This window comes from Postia placenta (assembly GCF_002117355.1).
Source record: "Postia placenta MAD-698-R-SB12 unplaced genomic scaffold POSPLAscaffold_9, whole genome shotgun sequence".
Classification (NCBI taxonomy): Eukaryota; Fungi; Basidiomycota; class Agaricomycetes; order Polyporales; family Adustoporiaceae; genus Rhodonia; species Rhodonia placenta.
Window position 1 is genome coordinate 1,895,140 of NW_020169840.1, and position 11,264 is coordinate 1,906,403.

General features: G+C 52.6%; 4 protein-coding genes across 4 annotated transcripts; 3 read left to right on the top strand and 1 right to left on the bottom strand.

Annotated features, from left to right (window-relative positions):
- Positions 1 to 1,779: 1,779 nt before the first annotated feature.
- Positions 1,780 to 4,117, top strand: POSPLADRAFT_1047528 (hypothetical protein; the record flags this gene model as incomplete). Its single annotated transcript, XM_024479309.1, has 5 exons — positions 1,780 to 1,911; positions 2,016 to 2,076; positions 2,506 to 2,788; positions 2,851 to 4,060; positions 4,106 to 4,117. 5 exons carry the CDS (start codon positions 1,780 to 1,782, stop codon positions 4,115 to 4,117), a joined length of 1,698 nt encoding a protein of 565 aa, XP_024338099.1.
- A 544-nt stretch (positions 4,118 to 4,661) lies between these two features.
- Positions 4,662 to 6,024, top strand: POSPLADRAFT_1146265 (hypothetical protein; the record flags this gene model as incomplete). Its single annotated transcript, XM_024485908.1, has 6 exons — positions 4,662 to 4,787; positions 4,836 to 4,942; positions 4,995 to 5,166; positions 5,216 to 5,593; positions 5,655 to 5,827; positions 5,886 to 6,024. The coding sequence occupies 6 exons, from the start codon at positions 4,662 to 4,664 to the stop codon at positions 6,022 to 6,024; spliced, it is 1,095 nt and encodes a 364-aa protein (XP_024338100.1).
- Positions 6,025 to 6,986: 962 nt separating this feature from the next.
- POSPLADRAFT_1115719 (hypothetical protein) lies at positions 6,987 to 7,262 on the bottom strand (the record flags this gene model as incomplete). The annotated part of the gene is made up of 1 exon (XM_024483456.1): positions 6,987 to 7,262. A coding segment is annotated over one exon (276 nt), but the record flags the coding sequence as incomplete, so codon positions are not given.
- A 1,508-nt stretch (positions 7,263 to 8,770) lies between these two features.
- Positions 8,771 to 10,296, top strand: POSPLADRAFT_1146821 (hypothetical protein; the record flags this gene model as incomplete). Its single annotated transcript, XM_024485989.1, has 5 exons — positions 8,771 to 8,944; positions 9,005 to 9,068; positions 9,123 to 9,693; positions 9,759 to 10,071; positions 10,129 to 10,296. The coding sequence occupies 5 exons, from the start codon at positions 8,771 to 8,773 to the stop codon at positions 10,294 to 10,296; spliced, it is 1,290 nt and encodes a 429-aa protein (XP_024338102.1).
- Between the last annotated feature and the right edge of the window lie 968 nt (positions 10,297 to 11,264).

Genomic DNA, 11,264 nt, shown 5'->3' on the forward strand with positions numbered 1-11,264 from the left:
TCTTTCTCGATTCTGCCAAATCTCTCTTGCAGTGCAGTGTCTAGTACCGGGCAGCTTCACTTTGCACCGCGCAACGATGTCGTACCCGTGTTCTTCGTCGAACTTACACCTGCATTTAGCATGCCATCTACGCAGGCAGCTTGCTGTGTCAGCATGCGAAGGTTGCGAAATGCTTCCGTGGCGATCAATTGCGCTTAAGCTTCATTGCCACCTGGATTGTCTGCGTTGAATGTGCGGCTCAAGACCGCAATGTCGCGGATGTTTTATGACAGCCCCCGATGCATGAGGCTGGAGATTCCATGACTTCTCAATCCGCCATCTTGATCGAGCATGTGGTATGCGACTCGACTTCATTAATGTATTCTGCGCTCCAGGCCTTATCTACGAGGCTCCCCGGACGTCTGACATGCAACACGGCCCGCTGGAATACTTTCTATTTAATATATCCATCTTATCCACCTAAATCTTTTGCACTCGCCAATAACTCATCGCTGCCGTGCGGCCATTTGTACCCCACGTTGTATCTAGTTGTATTCATCGTCTCATCATACCATGACATTTTCCTAATTTCCTTCAATATCAACCTCAGAGGCACAACAATCAAATGTGTGTCAAACAAGTAACCTGCAATGGCGCGAGAGGAGTCTCAACCCTGACGACCATATTGGTGTGAAGCTGGAATCTCAGCACGCGCATCGAACATACGGTACAAAGACCCATGTCTTTACATTTTCATTTGTGGCTGGCTGCTCTCGTTGCATCTTCACGTCTGCGTCGCGTGACTCGGGGCGGGCATTGACTGCAACTATGTACGATCTCAGACTCTGGCTAGCAAATCAGATCAGATCAGCTGCCAGAACCTCAAGTTACAGCACACCCCGCAAAAGATAAGCCAGTAACACGGTGGTCCCAACCCTCACCGCAACTTCCTTTCGTGAAGCATGCCAATTGAGAGGTACTGACGCACGGTCAAAAGACAATAGCATCACGCAAGCATGCTGCCCTCAAGTTCCACCACGCACAGGAGAAGCTCCGCTTTCAACATCCAAGGCTAGGGTACGTCGCTTGAGAAGTCTCCCCCCTTAGTTTCCCTGGGATCGGAGAACAGCCCTAACGAGCGCATGTCGCCCTACAACCCAAATCGAAGATCTCACCGGAGCGGCCATCTGAACATGCAGGTGATTTTAGGCACAGGGAGAGTTCGTGTTCGCGAGCGCACTGCGCTGCTACTGCTTGAGACCGCCAACCAGAAGAGAGCGGCATACCCCCCGGGGACCTCTCCGGAGTGAACTGAGAGCAGGTTCCCCCGTCTCATTGACTGTAGAGGGCGCCGTCCTGTGGGTCTGCGCGCAGCGCAGATGGAGCAGGAGGAACCGCACCTCGCACATCAGTACAGTAGTTGTTCCACTGCATGCAGGAATCAATGTTCTTGTAGAAAAGATCAAATTAAAGTTAATCAGAAGCGAATAGCACTTACAGAATCAGAATAAGCGACAGTAGTTGCAAACGCCATGTTAAAAAACTTGGTGCGCATATACTACGAATAAATAAGGTTTGATGTACACACGGAAAGGTCCGACGCGTAGGCATAGTGGCGAGACGCCACAATTTCCAACCAAAGCGAATGTACTTGCACGTCGGACTGCGCCTCGACACTATCGCTTGCGCGGGCTCTCGATGAGCAAAGGCGCCACTGGGCGCGAATGTTGAAGATGAGGGCGACAAGGCTAGGTCGTCCGGCACGTGTAGGACGGCCTGAAGGTCTGATACAGAATAATCATGTCGGTTTACCTGTCTAATAAGCAAGTACCTAATGCCAGATCATACCCTGAGTGCCATCTTCATTCTAAGTTTCTGCAAGCAATTCTTCCCTACTGTGCAGCTTTACTCTACAAGTTCAAAAAGGAGTTGGTGCGCGGACAACAAAGTTCTAATAATAGGACGCCTTGTACGTGGAGCTTGAAGGGTCAAGCGTTGTTCGCCGTTGATATGGACCCGGAAACTGTGGGAAATAGGACGAGAAGATGCGCGGTGGTCAACTACTCGTGCAACAGGCGATTTCCGTGCACACCATGCGTATGTGTAGGTTGCATTGCGCTGTAAGTGGAGTCGGATCACACGACATCATTTATATGAAGTTTAACACGTTGACGACGCACCAATAGTGAGATGTTGGCCAGTGCATCCGCACGCACATCACTTCGGAGTCATTAGCGGCTTTACTGGGCGAAAGATGTTATAAGGAAGATGACGGGTCGCAAAGCAAGTCGTAGCCCACCGTCAGTCGTCATGCCAGGGATCCCCCGCATGAACTTGCCTTTTTTTCGCCGTCACGAGCAGACTATACGAGTTCACACTTTTTGCTCTTCTTTTTGCTCTTGACACCGGTACTCAGCGCCCCGCTCTCCACGCTTTCTCCTGAAATCGTCTTTCTGGATCGCAGATCGGTGGAGATAGCGTGGCATCTCATTATCTTCTACGCAACAAATTTCGTCGCCCATGTAGCCTCAGTTCCATTGTCAGTGGAGGTCGAAGGCTCTGATCAGCATCGCAGCTTGAGCGAGGGCAGCTTTCCATGGGCAGTGCTCGTCTCGCTTTTCCTCCCATTTCGCACGTTGGGGCGAGATTTACTCTTGATCGCCCAGGAATTGCGCCACCACGATGATGTATTGTCAGCCTTAAGTCACGGTACTCTCCTTGTTCTTGCCCGAACTAAGGATTGGCGTCCGAATGGCGAGATAGGCGACGAGGTCTTCGTTAAGTTACCCGCCAACTACGATAAATTGAAGTGAGTCTTCTTAATTTCGCATTTTCTCGACTTCTCTAATAGCCTTTCTATATGGGCTGTAGGGATACAGCAAAGCACCCATACGCTATTATAAAGCTCGACGAAGACAAGTCGTGCGCCGCGCTCGGAGAAGACGAGCGGAAGGTGCATGGTGAAGCCATTGTCCCCCCTGGATACACCCTCGCAGTTCCGATGCCTGAGTTCAAGCCGTTCATACTGGCTACACTTTTCTCGGTAGAGAAAATACGCATTCACCGACGACCAGAGTACTTGAAAATCATTGTATCGGCTGGGCAGATGATATCCGCCTCCTTCACCCTTGCATCTACTTTTGGCGACCAGAGGGACCGATATGGCTACGCTGCCTATGGGCTTTCGGTATTCCCATACGCCTTGATGTCACTTGCGAACGCAATCTGTTGCGCACTTATCGGAGAGTATTCAAGCAGGCACGTCCTCCGAACACACATTCTGCAAGAAGCGGAGAGGAGAACGGATGCTTTCTTCGACGGTGCTATTGGCAGACCGGATCCTTTTCCTGGTATCATACCTGCCGAAGGATTTGAGAAGAAGCATCTGTCGATGAAGCAGGATGGAGAAAGAAAGCTCCTCATCATGAGATCGCTCACAGGCATGGAAGAGCAAACCTTCATACTCGACGAGCAGAACACGCAGAACTCATCGGATACGTCTTTCCGCGTCGATCTCACTATTTCCCCCCTCCTCGATGGTATCGGTCCTACACCTGACCCTGCGTTGTCGCGGGACACGTTTTTGCCCGCGTCGCAGCAAGAGTACGCAGCAATTCTCGTGTGCCTTCTGCTGACCATGGGTTTGCCATATGCAGTCATATACGGACTGACCCGTTTCCACGACGGTCGAAGCACCATCACCGAGCGCGTGATGATGATGCTGTGGCTTGCTGCGAATCAATTATCCGGGTTGGGAATCGTTTTCTACTCGGCTTTCTTGAGGATATCCCAGGATAGTCTCAAGGATGCGACTTCCCGGTGGGACACCTGGCGTCGTCCCATGGGCGCGGCTTTCCGGTGGGGCACCTGGCATCGTCTCATGGACGCGGCTCGGTGCAATGGTTCGGCTGTGTGGAAAGCATCCTGGCGTTGGCTCAAGGATGCGCCGTCGCTCAAGAATCATTTTAAGTTTAGGCGCGAGGGAAACTCCGCAAAGCCCAGCGACGCAAAGCCCAGCGACTGGCTGCCCCGCGCCTATGTCGCCTTCCTGGTGCTGCCAGCCGCAGGAGGGCTCATTATGGTGGGTATAATGTTTGTAGAAGACTATAATGTCTCGGCTTGTCAGTCAACGTTCTAAAAATGGTCTGGCCTTAGGTTAAAGTTTCACTTACTCTTGATCAGTACTGATACCGGACGTGAGTCTGCTGATCATGCGATACACACACACACACACGAAGTTCTTCTCGCTAGTCACGAATTGCATACTCTCATGAAATGGGGCGCATGTTGGTCACCCCGCATCTATTATTGATTACCGTATTTAGTATCTTCTAATTTAGGATTTAAAAGAAAGCCAAATGTGGATCCACGTCGCCTGCTTGATCGCATCCTCGTCATGATCGATGGGAAGAATAGATTGTATTACATCGAGCCAATATCACTGGGTTCAGAATGTTCAAATATGCAGAGCGTATTGGGTTGATACAGACGCGGTATGTCACATCGGGCAGCTTCAGCTGGTCGAGTACCTTATTCTTGCTCTCTTTGGTAGACCGGATGCGCTCATCATGACGTACCTGCGCGTCCTTGTTTAAGTGTGGCAGCTCTCGTATATATATATATATCATCACATTCCCGTCAAGTCCGTTCAGTAACTTTTCCTCCACCTTCCGTACTTCCACATGCCCTCGCCGCCTCCGGAGCCGCTGCGCGGCAATAAGGGCTCGACTATCGTCGGCCCTCGTAACCCCGACCGCGAACGTCAAAACCCAGACATGATCTGCCCTCCGTCTACAGACTGGGGCACCGTCCTCAACATGAAGTAGTCCTGGGCCGACTCGCATATGCGCCTTGAGGAGGGCGGTTGGGCGCGCGAGACGACCGTGCGCGAGCTCCCCATGTCGCGCGATTTGGCCGCAACCAATATGCGCCTGGAGGAAGGCGCTGTCCGCGACCTGCACTGGTGAGCGCACGCGTGTTTATCACCACCAAAGTCTGGCTAAATGCGCATATAGGCACAACGACGCGGAATGGTCATACATCATCGAAGGTCGCGTACGAATAACCGGTATCGACTTCGGAGGCCACTACTTCGAGGAAGATGTCGAAAAAGGTGACCTATGGTTCTTCCCGGCCGGTGTGCCGCACTCGCTTCAAGGTCTTGAGGGCGGCTGCGAATTCCTTCTGGTGCATATCCTCTCGCTGTATGCGCCTACATTTGCTCACCGCCGTGCAGATCTTCGATGACGGCGAGTCGTCCGAGTACAAGGCTTTCCAATTGAGTGACTGGTTCGCGCACACCCCGCGCGACATCTTGCGCAAGAACTTCAAGGTGCCAGAGTCGACGCTCGAGAAGATTCCGACGCGGGAGAAGTTTATCTTCCGCTCGATCCTGTCGAAGAAAAGCACGGCAGAGGAGATGCCGGTAGGAAACAAGCCGACTGCACGCCGTATGACGCACAAGATGCTCGCACAGCAGCCGATCAAGACGGCCGGCGGGGAGGTGCGCATTACGGACAGCAGCATCTGGAGCATCACGACGATCAGCGCTGCGCACGTTATCATTTACCCCCACGCATTGCGCGAGATGCATTGGCACCCGTACGCAGACGAGGTGCATATATGCGCCTATGGTCATAGTGAGTTAAGCATTGGCTGACACGCGAGTGCCGCAGTGGTCTATGTTCCTCCGCGGCAAGGCCAAGGTGACGATCTTCACGGTGCAAGCGACGCGGACGTTCAACTACCAAGCGGGCGACATCATGATAGTCCCACGCAATTGCGGGCACTACATCGAGAACATAGGCGACGAGCCGATCGAGATGCTCGAGATCTTCAAGTCGCCCAAGTACGTGGTTCCGTGTTTTTTCCTGGCTGTCTTGGTGCGCTTACGCATCTTGACACAGGTTCGAGGAGTTCTCGCTGAACCAGTGGCTTGCGGTGACGCCCGACTACATCGTGAAAGAATCTCTTAACGTTGGCGACGAGTTCATCCGTGCGCTGGACAAGGGGCATACACCCGTCCGCGATGCGTCGGTGCCATGAAGGCCTGTCCGTTGAAGGGAAGAGAGAACGGTTGGGCGTGGTGGGTTGTACGAATTCGTGTAGCTGCTGTGTGATGTGCTGATGATTGGCGGCAAGTGAGGACGAAGCGCTACGCAAATAAATTGGGTTATGCGGTGTTCTGAAATACGTGTATTTTATCGTCTTCTCGTGTATCATTAATTAATTAGTGACGCACCTCTCTACCGTTGCTTGGGTCGGTCTTTAACAATCAATTATTAACATCCTTTGAGGAAAGAAAGGCCACATCCTTCCTCTATCCTCTCACTCAAACATGAACACACGTTCTAACTTCTGCGGCGTGCGCGGACCTGCTGGTCTGCGAGGCTCTTCTTATCCTGGATTTTCGTGAGACAAGAGTCAGACTATTTCGTACACCAGTTCAACGTTATGGTTTGAGGCTGACTGGCGAAGAAATAACCGTGGAGTTCGAACTTGGTTCCTCTTGTGTGTATCATTCCCACGCCCGGCCGCACTTCAGTCGGCCGAGCGCCCAGCGTGCAATCTCCTCTCAACCACCACGGTAGCAGACCATGACCGCAACGCTCGCCCCGCACAGGACTCCTCGTCCTCACTCGCGAGCAAGATGATATTTGGGACTTTTACTCTACAGTGCTGTCCTTAACAGGACCTGGAAGTTAACCGCTGGCCGAGCTCTGCTCGGAACACGTAGAGTGGGCGATTCGCCAACCTCCAAGCACGCTCGCACACCTCTGTATCGACGTTGCGCTGTTGTTTATTTTGATGGCAGGAAGCTGGCTCACTTCTGCTGTAGCCGTCCACCGAGACCGATTGACAAGCCCAGAAGGCTGGTACGTGCGGTCTGTGATGATGCGTTGGCAGTTGGCCAGCCTGGTCTGGCTGACCTGTCTGCACGTTGTGCATCGTCGCGGCCGCGTAGTGCCAGTACCCCACATGTACATCGGACCTGCTGCCACCCGGCGGAGGAGGTATACTTGTGACGCGTCCGCATCCCGGGGCTCAGAAGGCGATTGGAAAGCGCGCGGCGTATGACAGCGTCGTGCGCCGTCTCTCCGCATCAAGGCACCATCGTATGCAGCAACACAACCGGGAAGGGCGCGTTGGGCTGTACCCCTGTCGCTATGCGAGACGGTGACACCTGCAGCTCGTTCTGATGCAGGATCGCGACAGGGGAGATCGAGGACTTGAAGCCATCCTTGGAAGGTGGCTTCGATCTCGAACACGTCCATACGTTGCTGGTGCCGGCGCAGGACGTGTCCTTTGATCAAAGATGCGTAACGTGTCTCTGGTGGATCATGACGCACGAGCGGAGGGTGGGTATGCAAAAAAGGTCTGGGTGCGTTGTCCTTCAGTGGTCTTCGCGGTGCACGCCGGCCATGAGTCTTCATTGGCTCAGGCCCCTGCGTGTCAGTCAACCCAAATCATATAGGCCTGCTGCTGATTACTCAATTTTTGGAATATTCTCTTACCCCTCTTTGAGCGATGTGTATGAATCGGTTTGCCTCTTCGCGAGGTGCAAAGTCATGACCAGTGTTGTTGAGTATCATTAGGTATGATCATGTCTCTGAGGGCGCTGATGTGGTTCAAATAGTTATTATCCCCGTAGTTGGCTATTTCATGTCTTGTTCCTCACTCGAAATTGGATATCCATTAATGCAACAGTTACGTCTTTGCAATATGAATACATCCGCAATAGTAAGAGAAGCTGATATCTTGCGAGCTACATACAATTGCGCGGCCCCGATTTCTCTGCAGGGAAGGAGATGGGGACATTGGGTAAGATCTGGTTCACGCCTGTCTGATAATAATTGGGAAGTCACAGTACGGATTCCGACGTGGGTTTTGAGTAGATCCCACGTATAGATTTCGCGCCTCGGTCACCGAGCGACTCGGAGTGTAAGTGACTAAGAAGCAGGCTAACAAAGCATAGTTTTATCGCTGCTCGTGCAATGATAATTCCGGCAAGATCGATGCTACGTTGGCCGTGAAGCCCGGAAAGCACTCGATCGGTTCTCGTGAAATGTCGGAAATTAGGTCGTACTCTTGAAGTACCATGCATTTGTTTGAGTGCGGATCGAGACGGGGATTGAAAATACTCTGTGTCGTACAGCGACGTTCGTTCTACAAACCGCCTACGCGCCGCGAGCCAGTTCATTGAGGACATATCGGGTTGGAGGATCATCAAAAGCATGGCTGAAGTGTACTAGATCGGAAGTCCGATTGGAGACCGCGGCTTGCATTTTCCGGGGATCTGTCCTATCATGAATTTGCAGAAGGCTATCTGAACCGTTATAAGGCTCCCATTCCGCGACAAATGCATATATCCTCAATCTTCCTCACATGTACAGTACGATGTATATCTATGAGGTCGTGCAAGCGTCAGAAATATAGACTTTGATGGGAAAGACGAAATCATGGTGGTTTGCAAAATCAATCAGTTTCGCATTACTGATCATTAAGCGCCGTACGCAAAGATCCGGTGAGGCAAAATTAGCACTTGATGTGCATGACTCACGCCTACGAGGGCCATGCAAATTGACTGCGCTGCAGATCATGGCAGCAATGATACCTCACTAATGTTGACATGAGTCATCCGAGGGCGCCTTATTAATCTGCTCTCAAATGGAAGCTGAGATGCCTTTCAAGCGACAGTATCTGCGAGTATAAAGGATAGCGGGTACACATAATCCATTTCTCCCATCCTCCCCTTCTTGACAGATCACGAAGCACACAAGCTGATATCAACATGGCCCATGTCAATAACGTGGTGAATGCGCCCGCGCCGGGCATCGGGTACTATACGCCAGCGCAGAATCCTCCGGCGGGTACCGCTCTCGATCCCCAGCCAGACGGGAAGCCTATCCCGAAGCTCTTCCAGCCGCTGAAGATCCGCGGCGTCGAGTTCCAAAACCGCATCTGGGTTAGTGGGGCTAAACTCAATGCATCAGCTCGATCGCGATCTAACTACTCCTATGTTTAGCTTTCTCCTCTTTCCCAGTACTCTGCTGAGGATGGCAAGGCGACTGCATGGCATTTCGCCCATTGTGAGTGAAGCATTGCACCTATGCCATCCAGTCAGCGTACTCATCTTCTTGCAGTGAGCGGGATCTTGACCCGTGGCCCTGGTCTTTCCGTCGTCGAGGCGGCCGCCGTCGTTCCTGAGGGTCGTATCACCCCTCAGGACGCAGGCATCTGGTCCGACGAGCACATCGAGCCTTGGCGCAAGATTGTTGAGTTTGCGCACTCGCAAGGCCAGAAGATTGGCATCCAGCTCGCCCATGCCGGCCGCAAGGCCTCCACTGTCGCCCCCTGGCTCGACTTTGGCCTATCCGCGCCCGAGATCGACGGCGGCTGGCCAAACGACGTCTATGGCCCCAGCGCGCTCCCCTACAGTGAGAAATTCCCACAGCCGAAGGAGCTCACCAAAGCGGACATTCAGCGTGTCGTGCGGGCGTTCGCGGATGGTGCGAGGCGTTGCCTCCGTGCCGGTTTCGACGTGATCGAGATTCATGCTGCGCACGGATACCTCCTGAGTGAGTTCCTCGCGCCCTCGGTTAACAAGCGCACGGACGAGTACGGCGGCAGCTTCGAGAACCGCATTCGCCTACTTGTCGAGGTTGTTGATGCCATCCGCGCTGTGATCCCGCCCACAATGCCTTTGTTTGTTCGGTAAGGCTCTTCAACTTACCTTCCTTCTACCGACTTCGCTCACCCGCGCTGTGCGTCCTACGCAGACTCAGTGCAGCTGACTGGTTACATGCCGTGCTGCCCAACGAGTCGTGGACTGTGGAGGACACAGTGCGCTTCGCACCCATCCTCGCAGAGCACGGGGTCGATTTGCTCGACGCATCGAGCGGCGGTGTCGACTCCCGCCAACAGTTTTCATTGGCATCCCTCCTCGACCATGACGACAAGGAGCGCAAGACGGCGGGCCTTTACCAGGTTCCGCTCGCGCGCGCCGTCAAGCAGGCGCACGGCTCGAAGATCTTCGTCAGTGCCGTCGGGGGTATCACCAATGGTCATCTCGCCCAGGCCGTTCTCGACGAGGTGAGTCTGTTGTCTGGTCAAGGGCATGTTGAATTGACTGACACGCGGATCTGGTAGGACTCGGCAGACGTGATCTTCGTTGGTCGCTATTTCCAAAAGAACCCTGGCCTTGTCTGGTCATTCGCGGAAGACCTGGGTGTGGCGATCAGACAGGCACGTCAGATAGAGTGGGGTTTCGCTGGGCGCGGTATTGGACGGAAGGCCACCACTTCTACAAAGGCGTGAACTCTCTATTTCGCGGTACGTAATAGACAGAAATTGACTAGAACGATTGGTCATTGTATACCTGGGGGATCGAATGATAGTGTTGTGTTCCGAGCGACTATACTCACACTATGGTGGCAAAAGTGCACACGATATAGGATACCTAGCTGAAACTGCATCGACGGTCACCAGAGTGGTGGGGAAGCCGTGCCGATATTATTCGTGTGAATTCTGAGAGTCAAGGTAACAGTGAAGCTTTGCGTCAGTCCGTCGATATGGCTCACCTGACGATACCCCCGCTGGATAACGCGACACTCAGTGAATGAGACATGGTATTAGTCCGATGTTGTGACCCGCCTGCTAAGTACGCGTAAGACGATGCCTCCATGGGATGATGCGGCTGCATTGAGGTATATGCAAGTAGTACGTACCATACTCTTCTCCGTCCCCCCTACCTGTCTTCGGAACCAGATTTCTCGCGACAGATTGTTATATTGAATGACTAGTACAACGCGTGACAGCGAACACGGATACTCTCTCCGCAGCGAGTGTCAGTCTTCTACTACGGTGGCCATCGCCTATCTAACATAGGAATGGCGGGCCGAAGATACTATCACGAGGACAGCGAAGTGCTGGGATTGCAACTAATTGATACGACCTGGAGGAGCAAACCGCAGATATATGCATCGTTCATGAACGGAATGTTTCCAGCAATAAATACACTTTAAATGAAAAACGATTAGCTTCAATCCACATTGTCTTGAACGCGTTAAACGTTTTATCAGCTTGCAGAGCTCCTTATTACGCTAAGTCTAACGAGCAGAGAACTTTGCGCTGTGGTGGTACGCTTGATCAATGTGTGCTTCCGATAACCACGATTGACAAGAATAGCTCAATGAGCCTGTCTGTTCTGATCGTGGACTCTTGACTGTTTTGTTGTAAAGCTCGCAGGAGAGAACACAGAATAACTACCCGGTGGTATTGCATTT